This window comes from Psammomys obesus, unplaced genomic scaffold (genome assembly GCF_907164565.1).
Source record: "Psammomys obesus unplaced genomic scaffold, mPsaObe1.curated_primary_1811, whole genome shotgun sequence".
Taxonomy (NCBI): domain Eukaryota; kingdom Metazoa; phylum Chordata; class Mammalia; order Rodentia; family Muridae; genus Psammomys; species Psammomys obesus.
Window position 1 is genome coordinate 13,574,258 of NW_026585698.1, and position 19,604 is coordinate 13,593,861.

Here is a 19,604-nt window from a genome sequence, read left to right on the forward strand (position 1 = left end):
TCCACGGGAAACTGCCCTTCGGGGACAGAACGAAGTCCTGATGGAAGGAAAGCAGCAGACACACACAGTCAGTGGCCAATCGGCCTTTCAGGCCAGGTCAGCAGGACTGCTGGGAGCAAGAGGTACTGAGACATCTCCCATTTCCTTCCTCCCTCCCTCCCCTCTTCCCTCTCCTCTCTGCCTTAATTTTCCCACGTTTAGTATTTATTTGCTCATTGTTTTTGTTGTTGTTGTTCTATAGTAGTAGGGGTGGAACCCAGGCTTTGCCCAGACCGGGCCTTTGCTCACGCTAGGCAAGCATGCTACAGCTGAGCTTCCACGCCAGACCCCCTCGTTTTTTGGGTTTTGTTGTTGTTGTTTTTTTTTTTTTTTTCTTTTTTTTTTTTTTTTTTATCAGGGGATCTGGGCTGAGTCAAGGGTGAGAGAGTTTTCAGTGTCCTATTCCAGATTCAGAGCGGCTGCCGGAAGCACGCGGTGGAGCAGAGGATTCTCAGGCTGTAGCTCAGAGGGGAAAGGGTCATGGTTAGTTAGGGATACCTATAAGTTCATCTGGCAGGGTGAAACCGTGCTTGCCAGCAGCTAGCCAGCCTGCTATTACAGTCTGTCCATTGCCTATCAGCTTTTACTCATCTCCAGATCTCTTTACTTGGGAATGTGGCCCTGTGGCCCTGATACCCAACACGTGCGCGCGCGCACACACACACACACACACACACACACACAGAGAAGGACTCACCTACCTCCTCAGCACTTTTCTCATTGGCATTGAATGTCTCAAAGCATCTTGGCTGTTGTTGGTGACTGTCCCTTCTCTCTGATTGCTGTCCTGCCTCCTCCCCGTCCCATAGCAGCCTCACTGTGTAGACCATGTGAGAGTGAGTGAGTGAGTGAGCGAGCTAAGAGAGGTCACTTAGAGAGACCACGGCTCCTCCTGTGCATACATCTCATTCCAGTGTGGAACCCCCAAGAGGCCTTCCTGTTTGTGTGGACCAGGTGGCCATGGGAAGAGAGCACTAAACTATAATTTCCACAGAAGGTGTTGCACAGTCCCAGAGGATGGGGAACGCCCCTCGTTGCTGGGGGATCCCCTGATGGTTCTCCTGGGCGAGGGTTGTCCTGGTGCAGCCTTTGTCCCAGTACCACGGGTCCTGAAGCCTCATGAGAGGTGGCTTGTCCTGGTGTGGTGGTGTGTGCCCTTCTGCCCTGCACCCGTGCTAGGGCTGTGTAGGCAGAGCCAGGGGAGAGGGAGGCTCGGGGTCAGGAGAGCAGTGGTGGCTCCATGAGGGTGGGGTTGTGCTGACTAAGGCCTGCCCCGGGACTCCCTCCCCGCCCAGCTCCACTCTTCAAGGCCTGTCCTCTTCAGCCTTACCTGGCCCAGGTGTGTGCGGGCTTGGACCTGTCACACCCCGTGGACTGGCTTCCAGGAGCCTCACACCCATCCTGGCCAGTGAGTGTGGGTGCGGACGGCCTGTCCCCAGGCCAGACACGCCCTGCAGCAGCTGCACCCCTCACCCGCTCTGCTACCTCCGATATGCACCGCAAACATATTTCTTGATAAATGCCGGGAAGAAAAATAATTAGAGTGTTGCCTCCATTATCCAATTTCTGATTAATCAAACTCTCTTTGTCCTCGGCCAAAATCTATTCATTTTCCTTAAACACTGGGCTGGTGCCAGGCATCGATTTCCTCTGCGATAACACCACGCGCTCGAGCACACACACACACACACACACACACACTCACAAATGCTCATTGCCAGCCCTGCCCTGCCCTGTAGCAGGGACTGCACAGACGCACTGCCGGGGTCACTCTTGTGCGCCCTGAGTCCACCTGCCTTCTCCAGGGAGCCTCCCTCCTCCCTCAGCTTCTGGGGTTCCTCCACTCGCTCCAAATGCACATACTTGGTATCAGATTATGGGTATGTTCTGAGTCAGGATGCATTATGGGTCCCTGGCCCTTAGTCTCTAGAGCCTAGAGATGTCCCCGCCACTGGCACAGGAAGAAGGCAAGCACCAAAGCAGGGAGAACAGGCCAATGGGGTGGGGGGTGCTTTGGAGCAGCTTGAAGTAGATATAGGGAGGGCAACAACAAAAACCAGCTTCAGAGACTGTAGGGAGAGGATGTCCCCGACCCTAGAACTGGGACTCACCAGCAGGGGGAAGGAGTGCTCAGGTGTCCCTGCTCCCAACCCTCACTCAGTTTTGTGCTGCTTACACTGCTGACCTCGACAGGAGAGGGCATGGCACCGTCCGTGAGCTGCTCAGTGACATGTTGTCGTAGGAGGAGACTGTACTGCGAGGTAGGAGCGTCGGGTATTTGGGTGATTGTTTCCATTTGTACATGTGATCAGCAAGGAAGAGGCTTCTGAATCGTGATGTCGGACGGCTCTCAACAAAACTGTACAGGCTTTGACAAAGGCGAGACTACAGTACCAATGCCCGAGTTGAGAGGGATCCCTAGGTGACAGAGATTAGCAGAGGCGGTGAGCAGGGGTGGGGGTGGGGAGGCAGCTGGAGATTGCCCCGTAGCAGAGCTCTGGGCCCTGGCACAGCCGTGACCCCTGGCTCTCAACTATAATGGCAGGGGACAGAAAGAAGGCTCCGAGCACAAGAACAGAGACCCACTGCCTTATTTATATCAACCAGAAGCCCTTCGCTGCTGGTTGAGCACCAGGTACGTGGGGCTGGTGACAGCAAGGACACCTTCGAGGTCAGTCTGTCCAGGAGGCAGGCTGAGCAGATTGAGTGCAGTGACCAGGCTATAGAGTTAGAAGGATAACAGAAGGGCCCAGGCCTGGCCTGAGGACCTGAGGACTGTGCCCTGTCAGAGAGGGAGCAATGGGAACGTACGGACCGGAGTGTGTTGTGGAAGCCTTAGTGCCCCCAGGACCTCTTGTCCCTGTACCTACACTGTTACCGACTGTATTCCCACACCCGTGGGTATCTGCAGCAGGGTCCTGGAGCCTCCTTTCCTGGAAATGCCTGTGATGATCAGGCTCTCCATCAAAGTAGGGCTCTTCCCTCTCCTAAGCTCCCCTTGAGGTCAGTCCAGTGTTCTTCCGAGGGTGAAACTTGACAGCGCTAGCTTCCCCAGAATCCTGTCCTGAGTCCCCCACTCCCCTGAGAGTTTTTCCTGGGTGTTCTCCTTTCACTGGCCTCAGCACAAAACATTCCACTCAGCCTCTACCTCTTTTTTTGGTTTGGTTTTCAAGACAGGGTTTTTCTGTGTAGTAGCCCTGGCTGTCCTGGAACTCACTTTGTAGACCAGGCTGGCCTCAAACTCAGATACCCGTCTGCCTCTGCCTCCCAGTGCTGGGATTACAGGTGTGTGCCGCCATGTCCAGCTAGCCTCTTCCTCTCAAGGACCCCAGCGAGATTGTTACTGTGCAGGTTCGTAACTGGAGGTGTAGGCTCTGGTAGGAGCAACCTCCTGCTGGATAAAGAACAGATACAAGGGTCCCAGTCTGCTAACCTCAGGCAGGTCTCAGCACTGACAGAATGCACATTCCTAGACCCTTCTCAGACCTAAGGATCATATCAGAATATGTACTCGGATCACACAATATCTGTATGAGCTGAGTCTAAACACAGGAGTAAGCTTAAGCGGGTCCAGAGGAGGGCCATGGACAAAGCCAGGAAGAAAGGGGAAACTGGTAGATAGAGGGTGCATTTCACCTTCCAAATAGCAAGGAGGAGAAAGGGGCCTCTCGAAGGAGCCATACTTCAAAACTCACCTGGAGAACTTTGGGGAGCAGGGAGAGATTATGGGTGTCTTGGGTAAAGACAAGGGCAGGAATCTGCAGAGGTCCAGTACAGTTCCCAGGGAACTGATTAAGCCAGTAGTTAAGCCAGTGGTGGTGGTGCACACCTTTAATCCCAGCATTAGGGAGGCAGAGGCAGGCTGATCTCCGTGAGTTTGAGGCCAGCCGGGTCTACAGAGTAAATTCCAGGACAGCCAGAGCTACACAAAGAAACCCTGTCTCGAAAAACAAAAATGAACCAAAAAAAGAAAGAAAAAGAAAGAGCAGTTAATCTTCCCCCAGGCAGCAGAGCATTTAATGTGGCTCTCATTAAAGGCCCTACCTCTTGGCTGTCATTTTTTTTTCTCCTTCTCTTCTGTAGGTCAAACTCTTCATTTTTATCTCTACAGTCCTGGCCAAATTTCCTTCTGAGTCAGTGCTCTCAGTTGAAGCTATCACCTCTTGTCTGGTCAGCCTTGGTGGCTGTGGGCCAGAAGATTACACATGTGGCCGGCCAGAGTCACAGGGACACAGGAAGGGGCCTCTCATGTCACCTTCCTTTAGCAGCAGGACACTAACAGTCTGCTGTGACCTGCCCAGCTGTAGGAAAGCTGGGTGAGGGTTGGGTTAGGGGGCTGGCTGGGGGAGGGGCACTGTATGTACACTCCTATACTTCCTAGTATCAACTTGGACTCTAGCTTCAAAATGAGAGAGAGAGAGAGAAAGAGCTTGGAAGAGGCAAAAAAAAAAAGGGGGGGACCTCCTGCCAAATTGCAAGGTTATAGGGGCAACATGGAGAAGCTAACTCAGTGGCCAGAGTCTTATTGACTTTTGAATGGTTGCAAAAAAAAAAAAAAAAAAAAAAAAAAAAAACCAACAAAACCTACAAACATAGTCATATTTTCCTAGCCAAATCAGTAATGCCCTGAATATTCTGTTGTTTTTCGGACATCTGCAGGGTTTGTGATAAATGAAATGCAAAGTCATTTGCAAGCCTTGTTGGAAACTGGTGGGCGGAACCCCCTTCCCTCTGTCTTCTACTCCCTGAGGTCCCGCTCTCCCTGTGAGGCGTGCCGTGCTGGCCCGTGTCCATGGCAGCACCCAGGACAGCAGGTGGTCCTCAGGCACCCCTGAGCGTGAGTCAGCCATGTTTGTCCGAGTGTGTTTATGCCAGTTGTCCTTATTATAATTACGTCCTTGGCTATTCCATAAAGGAACAGAAGATGGGTACGGAGGGGCTTCAGCAGAAATCAGAGAGGCCACTGGCGAATCCTCAGAGGCCTGGTCTGGTGTGGGTGAGACAGTTTGGTCGGGCCCAGGGAGTAATAACGACCAAGGGGTCGGGCAGCAGCCGCCTCCTCCCACATGGGTGGTGGAGAAAGGGGACTGGGTGTCACATGAGGTGCGCGGCCGCAGCTGGGCAAGGGCAGTGCTGGCAGCTGCAGGGTGGACCTGAGCTTTGGTGTCTCTACAGCAAACAGACGCACATCTGTACCGAGTGACTGGGTCCCGTTCCTTAGCACTCTTCCATCAGTCCACCTCTCTGGTGTCAGTGCGTGGCGACTAACGGGGATTAGAGACGCGTCTGTAATAACCTATTACATTGAGGGCGGGTCCCCGCCTTACTGGTGCCCGCCTGTTCGTTTGTTTGTCTGGGGGACAGCCCTCGACTTGAGAAGATGTGAACTGTGATCTACCGCACGAACACGGAGGCACAGAGACAGACCAAGGGTGGGAGGGGACTGCTTGGTTATGTTCTAGAGCTCCCGGGGAAGGTCAGCCCGAAAGCCCGTTCCTCCAAGACAGGAGGGGCTAACGATTCCTAAAAGTCGCCCCAAGCTCGGTGGGAGTGTGTAGGGGCAAGCTGAAGGGAAGAGGCGCTTCTGGCATGGAGAGTGGGACACAGGTCCAGGGGCCGGTAAGAGAGGTGGGGAGGCAGGGACCGGGAGGAGGGGACAGGGCAGAGCTCAAGGAAGACGGCGAAAGGGGTCATAGGCAAAAAGGGGGAGGAGAGACTGGGACAAGGGACTAGGGGTGGGGCAGAGAAGGCAGAAAGGAATATGCAGTGAGGGCTGGACAGCGATGGGGGAGCACCACTTAGGGGCTAGAGAGTCAGGAAGGGAGAGCATGGCGTGAATGCCCAGGAACCAGGTAGAAGAGGTCTCGGGGCACCTAGTAGGGAATGCGTAGGAAGCAGTTAAGGGTGGGGCTTTGGGAGGAGGACTCCTGCCTCACAGGGAGGAAGGAACTAGAAACTGCTAAGTTTGGGGTCTCTGTTGGACAGGCCTCCTTACAGGAAAGACAGATGAGTCACCCATCTAAGGAGGGTATACGGAAAGCAGGAGCCAAAAAGTCAGGGAAGCAGATAGAGGGACCCTGGAATCTCCCCAGAACCAGATCCCAGAATACCCAGGGGTGTCCATGGACCAGCAGAGACCTCAGGGCCCAAGGCCCATATGGACTGTTGGTGTGTGACCCCTCCCCTCCCTCCTAAGTGAGGTCACGTTAGGTAATGTGCTCTGAAGGGAGCGCTGGGAAGCTTTGAGCTCTGTGCAAACATCTTTTGGTTTTGGTCCATCTTCCCATCCATCTGCTCCGCAGATCTTTTCACAGAGCACCTGCTTTGAAGGAAGCAGAGCTGGCGGCTGGGGGATGGGGGTAGAGCAGTAGCCCAGACAAGCCCATGGCGGGGAGAATCACAGGAAGACCGCACCCACAGTGTGGTCAGGGAGGAAACCTTGGGAGGACCCAGGATCCCTGAGGCCAAGGGGAGAGCCAGCCTGCCCTTTCTTCCTGGGGCAGGATCCGATATGAACAGGGGTGCCCACCTTACACGACAGAAGAGTGTCCCATAGGCAGAGTGGTCCTGAAGAATATGAAACAGAACCAGGAAGGCAGAAACTGGTTGGTTTTTGTTTGGGGGGAGGCATTATAGGGTTACAAGGAAGAAGAGGTACAGGCCCCATCCCCACGAGAGCAGCTCCTTGGAGGGATCGCCTGCCCTGTCTTTTGTCCAAGTGTCACTGGCATCAAGGCAAGCAGAGGTTTCTAATCTCCTTGGGAAGATACCACTTTTCTGTCTCAAAACACATGTTGTCTATCAAAGGCCTAAGTGAACTATCAGACCTTTCCTGCAGACAGTCGCAGCGGGTGAGGGAAGACGGGTGGAGGAGGCCAGAGCAGGCTGTTGCGTGCACGTGGCTGGATCCCACACGCTCACTGCCACCACTCGGCCCCGGGCTGAGAGCTGCCCTTGACTCTAAGGCCCAGCGAGAGCTGAACAGCCACTGTTCGCAAAGGCCCTTCCAGTGGGAGCAGGAGGAAGTGTGCGTACCTGTCATCTGGGGGAGTGTGGCTTCAGCTCTGCCTCCACTTGCTCTCCAGCTCCCTGACTGCGCTCAGCCTTCCCAAGGTACTATCCGCCGGGCACCTTACACTGGAGTGTAATAACGCAAAAGTGCCTCTTCCAAACCAAGGGAAACTGCTGCTCTGGGCGCCTGGCGGTGCCTGTGGTACCCCACGTGGCATCCATTTCTGCACGGCCCTCCCCAGGAACACTCAGCCCAGCCGCCACAGTTTCCTACCTAGTGTTGGCCTCCTCCGGGAGCCGCTCACGTTTCCGAGGGCCACTCCCAGACTTTGAACCCTTCCTTGTTGGCATGGGCATAACCTGCGGGTGGCCAGCAGTCCCCTTTGGCCGTGAGATCAGCTCAGGACGTCGTGTCTTCAGCCACTCTTCCCCAGCCCTGTTCTACAGCCTTCATCATGTCCCTACCACCACAGCGCTGGTCTGTGTCGGGAATGGTCTGGTTACCTTCTGACCAAAATGTGAGCTCCTCGAGACACAAACTCAGCCTGTCCTCTCTGTGTCAACCCCTACCACTTGGCTTGGAGCAGAGCAAACCACAATGGGGCTCAAGTCATCTGAGAGTAGAGAGCCTTAGGCCCAGGCCCAGACCTAAGATAGGCTGAGCAGAGCCTGGAGGGGGTGCTGCAAATTATGCCAGTGCAGCTAAGGAGAGAAGGGGGAGAAGAGGAGGCCTCTGGCCGGAGTCAAGGGGTGCAGTGTTGGTACCACAACCCTATAATCCTGTCCCCTAGGTGTCTCAGCAGAGAGGGCCCCTGAGACACTGTACATCCCATTTGCATTCCCAGAAAACAGTAGCTCCAGAGCCCAGCTTCTCCAAGCAAAGGACAGAGAGGCCACCGAGCCCTAGGGGGTCCTGGGCTGGCCTTTCTTGCCAGGAAATAATCCTCTTTTACATCTCTCAATATTGCAGTTTGGTGGCAGCGTGGCTCCCCCACCCCAATCCAGCAGGCACTAATCCTTGTTGTTTAGCAAACAGCCAGTGACCTCGCCTGGCCCCTCTGCAGGCCCCGGCTGGCAGCGGCTCCTTCATTGTTGTGTATTCTGGATCATTTCTATGATGAATGGCTCTGGCTTTCCACTTCAAGTTCTTCTTAAAGTATACAGTTAAGTTTAAAAAAAAAAAAAGATAAATCCATTTCAGGACAAACATTGCAGCAGGTTATACCCAGATGTGGTCGGATTAGGCATGCAGGGGGTGGGTACAGAGGCTGGGGTGACTAGAGCTGAGTCCTGCGGACTACCCTGAGAGGGTCTTTACACTTCTACAAAGTCATAGCCAACCCCCGGGGTTACTCTTAACATGTGCAGCCTACAGACAGGTGTGGGCTGGCAGTATCCATGTCCGCCAAGTAGACATCTGTAGCCACAGGCTTCTGGGCCCCGTTTCTGTAAGTGCCTGCTTCCCCTGGAGGAGGCATGCCCCTGCTCTAGGGGAGCTTACACAAGGAAGCTCTGGCTTGGTTCCAGCTCTTTCCCCCCAAGCCCACTGTGACTTCCCGGAGACAGACCTGCCCAGAGGCCAGCCCAAAGCTGTCCTCCGCTGTTGGAGAATGCACACAAGAGAAATGGATTCGTGAAGAATCTGTTCGTGGTGTGTGTACCACCACGCCCAGCTAAGAACTCATAAAAAGAGCTGAAGGCGCTCTGCTAGCCTGGGAATGCTCCTGGCGGGTGACTGGGCACCCAGTAGTGTGTGAACTGCCCAGGGCCTGCCTCCGGGAACCTTAGATACACTGTTCCCGTTCGTCCTTTCAGCCTGATATATGGACTGGCTGTGGACCTGGAACTTCCCACTTCTGCTTGACAGCCTCATGTGAAAGGAGGGCCTGGTGAGCTCAGCCTGCGACCTCTGGGCCAGCCTCCCTCTGCCCCCTTCCCTTACCACATGTGGGTGCTGAGGGCTCATAGAAGGCTGGCAGTGGCCAGAGGGCATCTGAAAAGTGGGAAGAGGGTCTGGGCAGTGCTGAGGTTCATTCCCACCTCGGGAATACTTGACCTCCCTGGGAAACAGCAGAGCAGGCCAGGGTCAGGCAGGCGCAAGCAATCTGAGCAGCTCCCGTGGCTTAGGAAAGACTCCATGAGAGGGACTCCTGATTACCTCAGGACCTGTGACCACCTGTGCTGCTGTTCCCTGCAGGAGACACCCAGGCCAGGTTTTCCGATTAGGGGTGAAGACAGTGGGAACCCTCATGCCCCCAAGAGGTGTGGTATTGGGGACACTTAGGAGCCCAACCAGGTGTTAGAATGTGGCTTCGCTACCTTGATGTACTGTGGGCCTTGGCTACCCACAAGCTTTTTGGAGTTCTGCTCACTGTGGCTAACAGTCTTGGGTCCTAGGTAGGTCCATTTCTCCATCCACTCAGCCTGATATAAACCTCAGGGAGCTGAAGTCTCTCCCCAGCAAGTATCTCTGTGCTGCGTGCAAAGCCATTGCTGTCCCGGATCGCCCTTTGTGGTGGGCAGGTTCAGCGTGAGGCAGGCTTTCCTGAGAGACTAGTAGATGGTAGCCAGGGGTCTAGACTGGTGGTGACCAGGCTTGTGAGAAATTAGGATGAGGTAGTGAAAGAGCCCCACCTCTATGCTGACAGATAAACCTTCCCACGCTAGAGTCAACTGGCTTGGAAAAAGACCCTTGGGGACTCAGGTGTGAGCTGCCTTTCCAGTGCTCTTGTGGAGGAGGCCCTGAGAGAAGAGGAAAGCCAGGGGTAGAGGCAACCAGGCGCTGGCACAGCCCAGTTCTGCCTTAGCAGGTTCTGGCTGCCATGGGTATAGGCATTGCACTGTCAGGTCCTATGCCTGGGGCGGGGGGCAGGGCCAGCATCAGGACCCATAAGCTACAGGCTTAGACCAAGCAGAGCAAAGATAACTGGTATAAAGGGCGTCTAAGACGCAAAGATCCTGGGAGAAATGACGCTGTGTGGCACTGTCTCAGGCCTGGCTCGGGGTTGTCGCTCAGTGTCTTTTTCTGGACAGAGAGGCCGTATTTAGGAAGCAGCGGCATGTACGGGAGGTAAGCTGGTCACACGGTGAGCAAACACCAAGCCCAGAGACTCCAGAGCAGCAGTCCTCCACCTTCCCGATGCTGCGACCCTCCAATACAGTTCCTGGTGTTGTGGTCACCCCAGCCATAAAACGGTTCCGTGGCTACTTCACAACTATAATTTTGCTGCTGTTATGAATTGCAGTGTAAATATCCGATTTGTGCAGGCTATCTGATATATGAATCCCCAAAGGGGCCGAGACCCACAGGTTGAAAACCACTGCTCCAGACTCGGGCAGGTAAGGAAGGTCTTAAAAGGAGACGGTTGGCATGGACTCAGAGCTCCGAGCCTGGCACTGGCAGGAGTGAGGGCTTTTAGGGAGGAATCCCTGAGCGGAGTTAGGGTTTGGACTGCACACTGACACGTCTCTGTACAATAGCATGATGGAGGCCAGCGTGGAGCTTGTGAAGGGCCAAAGAAAACTAGCTGCCTGTGAATGCTGGGACGGGCGGAGTCACCATGGTGATCTGCACGCCTCCAGCTGTGTGCATCTGGTGAGGTCTGGGGTGGATTTGCTGATGCTGATACAGCCCACACATCCAATACAGTCCGCACGTCCATACTGACCGATACAGCCCACACATCTGTACTGAGGTCCCACACTGTAGGCAGAGCTGACTGTTCCCAGGTGTGCCACTGTCTCCTCTCCACTAGCGGCCCTGGCCCTCAGCTTTGCCTGACAGTCCTCGGGATGACCCACCCAGCCACCATTCCATCACTGCCGTGCAGCTTTGGTCTCACAGAACCCCTGCCACTTAGCCCCCCAACCCCATGTCACAGCCCTCTCACCCTGAATCCACAGACAGGCACCTTCCCCAGTCTGTTTTAACCCAGTGATGTCATCCAGACCTATAGGCTTTGGCTTGCCATTGGACCATCCCTCCAGCTGTCCTTCCAGCCCCTCCCCCCCATACCTCAGCCTTTGCTTAGATGCCTGCCTGTATGCCTCCTCCAGCTCACGAATGCTGTCATTTGTCACCTGCTAAGAGGCCAGCCCTGCCCACCGCCCACCTTTGCAGACCTGCTCCCTCTGCACTCCACCTTTGACCTTGCCCTCCTAACAGGAGCTCCATTCTCACAGTCAAGCTTGGCTCCTCGACCCCCACTGTTGTTTCTGCTCTGCTTATGGCCTGAGTTCTGTTATTACCAGAGCAGACTTAGAGGTTTGGGCTCTGCCAATTCAGTCCACAGGCACCGCAAGTTCCAAGCTCAGTGCCACAGCGTATCGTATCTTCAGTGTGAGATTCCGCTCCGGCTGGTTTTCCCAGCCCCATTCTTCTCCCTGGCACCGCAGCTGGCCCCTCCTGTGCACAGCCTCCTTGCTTTGAGGATACCAGGGTACTGTGTGGAAACTGCACGTGGTCACACACCTACCCCGTCACATGGAACAGCTACACAGCTATGCCTAAGCAGAACACACACACAAACATGCACGAACACACAAACACATACACGTACGTGTCTACATGTCACGGTCACAAACATGCACCTGCACACCTAGCTTGAAATCATTTTCTTCTCTTTTTTCATTGAAGGACAAAGCAAAACAGCAGCTAGGCCTCTCATTTGCCATGCCCCTCCGTCTCACCTTGAACGTTTCTCATCTCTGATGAGGTGCTTTGACCTCTCTTTAGCTCCACGACTGTGGCTCATCTCCCCTGTCCACACCCACACATCCCAAACCTTTGTACACACGTCTCGTCTCCTCTGCCTCCTACTTCTGTTATTTCTAGCCCTACCCAAGGGCATTGTGCTGGTAGATTTTGGGTGTCACCGCTGGGGACACAGGAACAGTTTCTAGGCCAGGAAACTTCAAAACATGTGGTCACTCACTCAGCCGCCACCTCCAGCTCAAAGACCCCGGGTAGACCCAGAGAAAGGGCGGCAGGAACCCCACCTCAGAAGGTCGACTGGCTGAGGCTCCATGTAGAGATCATAGCTGGACCTGAGCACCCATCACCAACCCCAGTTGCACTGCTCTGGCACTCACATTGCCTCAGGGTCACCAGACCCCACAAAGAAGTCTGGAAAGGGCTGTTGGCCTATTTGCTTCAGGAATCTGGTAGCCTGGTGACCTGGCAGAGGGTGGCTCCGGCGGGGGACCTGCCCTCACTGTGACAGTTGCTACCCGACATGGTCTCCACAGCAGGAGCTCACTGCCTAACCACAGTTTCCCCCTCATTCCCTCATTGCTCTCCAGCAACCCATGCCAATGGACCACCTCACCAGCCCTTGGCTCTGGGCATCTGGACAGCAGCACAGGAGGCTTCCAAATGGCAGCCCCTCCACCTCAGGCCTGCTCTCCCCCTGCCCCCGCCACCAGCCTCATGGTGGTGGAATGTGTTTCCTGAAGCTCAGATCACATGTCCGTAAACAGAGAAACTACTTCCCCTACCACTTGAGACCAAAGGCCCGGCTGCTTCTCTTTATTCTCCAGTGCCCAGGCAGGGGACCGCCAAGGCAGGAACAGGATGGACAGTTAAAGGGAGGACCATGCCACGCTTAGGTGCCCTGCCCACACAGACCTGCTGTTCACAACCACCATCTATTCTCAGGTTCACCAAAAGCACACCTTTCTCCTGCACCACACAGCCTCGCCGATCTTAAGGAAACACGTGCGTGGCAGGGGACGTTGGGAGCAGACAGATACAGTGCCAAGTAGCAGCAGCGTGGAGGAGAAGAGGTCCCTCCCTCATGGGAGCTGACCCACAAAGAGCACAGAGAAGTTCCAGCAAGAGACACCCAAAACGGGAGTAGCCAAGGAGAGCAGTGGGTCCTGGAGCAGGCAGCGCCTGCCCGGCTCCCCGGAGCAGCACTGTGGGAGTGGCAGGACCACTGCAGGAAATGGACAGCCTCTTCCGTTCAGATGCAGCTCTGCACCAAGGCAGGGGATGGCCCCAACGTCCCCTAGAGCAGGGTCACCTGTCCGGATCAGACCACGTGCTGAGAGTGTGGTGACGGAAACCTCTCCTCCGGGGTCTTTACTTTTCTTGGCATCGGGCAGTTTGAGAGGTTCATTTAGCAGGACCATTATTTTCTGGATGGCCTTTGCCACCAACACTGTCCAGATAGAGGAGAGCCGGCAGGCCAGGCCTGGCCGTACCTTTGACTTTTAAAACGCTGCAGGAAGTGCTGTTAACGGAGATATCCTCGGCCAGGCCTCTGGAGGGTGGACATTGCCCCTATGCTGAAATGGCAGTGTTGAGGCCCCAGTGCTCCCACACACACACACACACCGGTAGCCTCTGGAAAGACTTCTGGAAGGAAACCCCACCCTCAGCAAGCTGAAGGTGGTGCATACCTTCTCGCCTGGGTTGGCGGGGGCGGGGGGTGTCAGGCCATCAGCACGACTCAGGGGCCATTCACCTTGACCTTGGACCGATACATGCTCACGGCCGATCTGGAGTGGCCAGCCCTGGTGTGATGAGACATGGGGCCTAGTCAGTGCCGTTACAAGCCTTTTTCCAAACCAAAGTGCACTCAGGGAAATGTGGGTGTCGAGGTCAAACACACAGCAGAGACTCTCCCTGGAGCTCCTCGCCGACGGGAGGTGCTCCCGGCGCTCTGTCCACACAGGAGTGCTGCCCCGTGCTGTGTGCGCATGCGTGGCGTGTGTGCCACCACGGAGCGGGTGCACCCGGAGGCTTCCATTCTCAGACGTCTTGGGGTGGTTTGAGTGACATCTAATCACTACTCTGCCAGCTCTGCATCTGGGGTGTCTCTGGCTTCCCCCGGGGGTGGGACTGCAGAGAGGTGGAGCAGTTCTTTAACCTTCCCTCCCATCTCCTCTACTCTAGCACCTGATGCGGAAGGTGGGGGGGGGGCACCGTGCCCCATGCACTGCTCTGCTGCTCACGGAGCACTCTCTGCCAGGGGAACGCCACACGTGCCACGCATCGGCCGTGCCATGCTGATGCTCCCTGTGACGGAAACAATGGGGTTGTGATTGCTACTGGCTGGTGCTTGCAGTGTGTCAGGCTCTGGGCTACCCGATCTGTAACCCCCAGATACCTATGAGTATGAGGGATACACTCAGAAACGTGGAGTCAATTACCTAAGGCGCTGAGAAGCAACAGGGTACCCAGCCAGAGGCTGTGTAAAGGGTGAGATTTACACCCTGAGAGCAAGGGCCGGGATCAAACTTGGACCCGGGGAAGAGGTGGCTTCAGAGATGCTGTTGGAGGAAGGTAGACCGAGGGGCTGGAGAAGACCAGAGGCCACAGCCATCCGGGAAAGTTAGAGCTGTGGGCCCCGGGGCTTGGTTTAGAGCATGATTGCCGGGCCTAGTGTGACGAGGAGAGAGAGAGGCAAAGTACGGGGGATGGAGGGGGCTGTGGGCTGCCATTTCCTACAGGTCCAAGTCAGGTGTGTTAAGACTGATGTGGGTAGACTGAGTCTCAGGTGCTGGTTACCCCAGGAGTGGAGCTAGAGAGAGGCCCTTGAATAGATTAGGAACTCTTGTCTGCCTTGGGCCTTCTACTAAGAGCCTGCCATCAGGGAAGCGAACATTAGATGGGTTATGTAGTCCCTGCAGCACGATAGCCAGGCGAAGACAGATCAGAGCATAGAGGGCAAAAGATGTGCCATTCTGAGCCCCTCCCCCAGGGCAGGGGCAGATCTGAGCCTCCTGCTGGAGACCTGCCCCAACCACCCAGTGGGTCACAGAGGTACCCAGAAGGTAACCTTCTGCCAGGTGGTCAGCAGGTGTCACCGGCTCCAGCTGTGAGTCCAGCTGTTCCTCACTTAGGAACACTTAGGGTCTGGAAAGGATTCAGCCCGAGCCTAGGTAAGACCTGAGCAGGGCAGCCGTGCCTAGACCCGGTGATTTCCGGTTTTCTGAGAGCCTTCCTGACCTCTCCTGCCCGCCCGCCTTGCCCCATGGTGCCCCCGTGTGCTGATTCAACCCCAGGAAGGGACAGCAGGGACAGAGCTCCACCCTGACATACCGTACACAGTCTGTGTGTCTGGCCCAGTGAGACCAGAGGTGGCCCCGAGTCTAAAGGGGTGAAAGTTAGGAGATAGCCAGTTTTCCCCAGCCTTCTTTAGGCAGGGCCACAGCCAGGCTGCAGAGTGGGGCTGAGAGCACCGAGTATCCTGGAATAGGGGACCCCCATGGCAGGGTTGTGCTGTGGAGTCCCAGCCAGACTCACGGGGGACTAGGTGGGCCGGGTCCAGTGGGCGGAGATGAACCCAGCATGGAGACAGCAGGCAGGAGCCCTGAACAGCTCACTTCTGTTCGGATCGGCAGAGTGAAAGGCATTGGCCAAACATGTTTGCTTTGCTGTGGGAGGGGCGCGAACCCTGAGGCAGTTGAGGGGCTGGGAGTTCATGGACTGTTGTTCTGTTTCCTGAGGCCCAGCGGCTGATCCCTCTTCCAGGGCCCAGGACGAAGCTCACACTGTTCTCTTTTTCGTTAGGTGAAGGGCCGGATGCGAGGCAGGGAGCTGGAGCAGCCTGAGGCAGGGGGGCCTCAGGGGTGCTGGGCCCTCCAGCCGCGCCTGGAAGCATCATCGCCACAGCAACCAGCAAGCAGACAGCAGTAGCCTGGGCAGACACTGCCTGGGCAGACGCAAGCCGACAGCTACCTACCCGTGGCCGAGTGCAGGGAATGACTGCGGCAAATCAGGCCACGGTGCCGACCAGGGAGGTGGAGTGTCACTAGAGGGGAGGGTGTGGTCTCTGCCCCACCACCCTGAGCGCCATGCCAGCAGGAGAAGAGGGGCTGGGGCAGGGATCACCGTGTGACATGGCCTTGCCCCAAAGCCAGTGCTGAGCGCTCCCCTGCTCAGCTGCCCCTCTCCCGTCTGCCTGTCACACCAGCCCTCACCGTGACCTTTCTGTTTGGTGGCAAGGGGGAGAGTCCCGCCTTCTGCATCTTGGGGGAGGGGGCGGGCCTGCTGCCGCCGGCCGGACCATGGGATGTCGGCAAAGCTCAGAGGAGAAAGAGGCGGCGCGGCGGTCCCGGAGAATTGACCGCCACCTGCGCTCCGAGAGCCAGAGGCAGCGCCGGGAGATCAAACTCCTCCTGCTGGGCACCAGCAACTCGGGCAAGAGCACCATCGTCAAGCAGATGAAGATCATCCACAGCGGCGGCTTCAACCTGGAGGCCTGCAAGGAGTACAAGCCCCTCATCATCTACAACGCCATCGATTCCCTGACCCGCATCATCCGGGCCCTGGCCGCCCTGAAGATCGACTTCCACAACCCAGACCGCGCTTACGACGCGGTGCAGCTCTTTGCACTGACGGGTCCAGCGGAGAGCAAAGGGGAGATAACGCCAGAGCTGCTGGGGGTCATGCGGCGGCTGTGGGCTGACCCCGGGGCCCAGGCCTGCTTTGGCCGCTCCAGCGAGTACCACCTGGAAGACAATGCGGCCTACTACCTGAACGACCTGGAGCGCATAGCGGCGCCCGACTACATCCCCACAGTGGAGGACATCCTGCGCTCCCGGGACATGACCACGGGCATTGTGGAGAACAAGTTCACCTTCAAGGAGCTCACCTTCAAGATGGTGGACGTGGGTGGGCAGAGGTCAGAGCGCAAAAAATGGATCCACTGCTTTGAGGGCGTCACGGCCATCATCTTCTGTGTGGAGCTCAGTGGCTATGACCTGAAGCTCTATGAGGATAACCAGACGGTGAGTAAAGCCTAGGTTTCTCCTGTTTGGTCCTGGGAAGCAGATGGACTCGCTTGCGAGAGCGGAGACAAGCTCCGTCCAGATCTGTTGCTGAGCCCCAGCACCAGACGCTAAAAGACGGGGGGCCTTTGGTAGTTCCGTGAGATGAGGTGAGCGTGTCGCTTGCGCTCGGGGGAGTATACAGTGGAGCGCCGTGAGCTTGCGCGTGACATGAGGCTTCAGAGCTTCGAGTTAAGAGCCCCAGTAGGCAGGGTCGCCATGGCATCCCATGAGATCTCAACCTCCCATGACCCCTCCAGCCTGAGGGGCATCACTTTGAGCTAGAATGACTCTGCTCTGAGACCTTCCAAATAACACCCCCAGGCTGCACAGAGCTCCCCCCAACAACCCCTCCCTTATCAGCCATGACGTGCAACACATGCACATTTGGGACCTTCCTTGTACTCTTGTTGGCTCCACTGTCCTCCTGGCCTCAGAACAGGGACTAAGCATGGCTGTGCCTGTGCCACATGCTGAGGACGTGCAAGGCAAGGCCTGGCATGGGCAGTAGCGGTGGTCCGCAGGTCAGTTTAACAAGGCCGTTAAGCTCCTACCAGCACCGAGAACAACGACCCCCTCCCCCACAATTCCTTCTTGACCTGAAGAGTCCACTGGTGGTCTGGCTTAAAAAGGGGTAGATCCAGGGCCTGGCCTTGGGCTTTGTGGGTACGCTGTAGAGCCATTGTTGAGGTTCTTTGAATCCTAGACTTAAAGCCAGTGTGTGACAAGGAGCATTAGAGGAGAGAAGGCACCTGAAGGAGACCTGGGTCTGGCGGTTAGCTGGTAGGGCTTGGGGTCGGGGGAGAGCTTTGAAGAAACAGGGAAGCAAGCGTAGGCCTTTTGCATGGAGAGGGTGGCCAGCACGCTAGAGCTGACCGAGGCAGAAGGCTAGATGCCCAAGCTACCTACACTCGTCCCGGAAGCGGCAGCACTGGGAGTCTGATACACAAACGGTAGTGGTCTATGCCAGAGCTATAACTCAGAAGAGTGGCTGTGCCAGGCGGGGATACTAGATAAAGCCCCTTACAGACGCCATGGGAGCTGGAGGGGAGTCCTCTAAGAATGCCTGAATGGGGCTGTGAATGCCCGAACCGTGGTGCCCAGAGGAAGGGATCGACACCAGAGAGAGACCTGTGGACACGTGACCTCCACAGTGCTCTAAGACACGGGTCCAGCCTCTCCGCTTTGGAACACTGTTCTCCAAGGTTGATGGCAGTGATGGAGCTTCTTCCTTCATTGGGTCTTGTTAGGGCAAGGGGTGACCATTCTTTGAGTTCATCCAAGGACTCTAACTGTGGGCCTGTGTTCCAAGGCTGTCTGTGGAAGGCTGAAGGCTCTGGCCACAGTTATGGATGACGGAGAGCTCTGAACATAGAGAAAGCCTGTAGCCTGCTCAGGTGGCCACAGAGACAGAAGGCAGGGCTGTCTTCCTCTCCTCCCAGCATCTGAGCACCCTGGAAACCGTGCCAAGTACTGACGGGATTCCCAGTGGATGAGGTCATAAGCTGTAGGTGTAGGTGGCCCTGTTGCTGCCTTGGTCAGCTTCATGCCCAGGCTGTGTCTGTCTGTAAGTGAGTGATCCTTGGCATTCTGGCCCATCGGACTTTTCTGGCTGTCCCCAACTCCAGCATCGTATGCTTGTAGCTAGAAGCATCATCCTAACGGATGAGAGAGACAGCACTGAGGCCAGAGTGTGGGGTTGACCAGTTGTCAAGCAAAGCCCAGTGCCTGGGGTTGGTTTGGGGCAGCTATAAAGGAAGGTGTGCTGCCAATCACAGAAGCTCTCTATAGTTCTATGTACTTCTGCTGACAAGAGACCTCCCACAGGCCTCTCAAGGCCAGCTCTGATGGCCTCACCTACCATCTCCAGGGTGAGCATGGTGGATTCCCTTGGGACCAAGCTCTCAGGCCCACCTTTTGCAGGCTGTGCCCACAGGTGTACCTGGATCCAGCAGGCAGGAGGCTTGGTCCCTGCATCTCAGGACCAGCTCTTCCCTCTGAATTTGTCATCAGAAAGCAGCCCCAAGCTTTCCTGGCTCTCCCTGGCCCTTACCCACCATCCTCTTCTCTGTTCATGCTGTCAGCAGTGTCTCTCTGTCCATCCTACAGTTCACAGGCATCCTGCTCTATCCCTCTCCCTCCACACATCAGGACCAGTGCTAATCTCAGGCAAACCTTGACTGGATGCCTTCCCTGGCCACAGCTCGGAGCCTGCACACTCTCTCTGAGGGCTTTGTCACAGGATGGATCAATGCTCATGTGTAAGCAAGGAGCTCCTGGGGACAGGCCCTAGAGGACTGAGCTGAGCTCTGTGGCCTCTTATCTCTAGCCTTTCTTCAGGCCCATCTCTGCAGGGATTTCAGTGAGGCCTATGCTCACCTCTTGCCGAAACCAGGCTGAGTCTGGCCAGGGCCATCTCCTCAAGGGAGGCGGTTGAGGCTGAGCCTACATGCGCATATTCATTATCATTCATTTCCCCTTCTCCCTCTCTCCTTCCTCTACCCCTTCTCCCTCCTTCTCTTCCCCTCTCCCCCTGTCCCTCAAGCTCCCTCTTTTTTTCTCTCTCCCTCTTTCTCTTTCCCACTTTCCCTACCCCCTCTCTTCTCATCCCCATGGGCCTGAGGAAGTAGTGCTGTTCACCAGAAAAGGAAATTCTTGACGGAAAACCCTAGCAAAGCTGGAAATTCACTGGATTCCAAATGGTTCTGACCTTTCATGCTCCACCAGTAATATCTGACGATAGAAAACAGACAGGCCGCTGAGGAAAGACAATACTC

General features: G+C 55.9%; 2 protein-coding genes across 2 annotated transcripts in view; one reads left to right on the forward strand and one right to left on the reverse strand.

The window, feature by feature from the left end:
- Positions 1-19,604, reverse strand: part of Rsph14 (radial spoke head 14 homolog) — a 70,340-nt gene that overhangs the window by 16,124 nt on the left and 34,612 nt on the right. The window lies entirely within an intron of this gene.
- Gnaz (G protein subunit alpha z) overlaps positions 1-19,604 on the forward strand; it is a 47,767-nt gene that overhangs the window by 6,818 nt on the left and 21,345 nt on the right. Inside the window, exon 2 of the mRNA XM_055598942.1 lies at positions 15,569-16,788. Within this exon, the coding sequence (XP_055454917.1) occupies positions 16,066-16,788 (723 nt within the window). The 5' untranslated portion in view covers positions 15,569-16,065. The remainder of the gene's footprint in view (positions 1-15,568; positions 16,789-19,604) is intronic.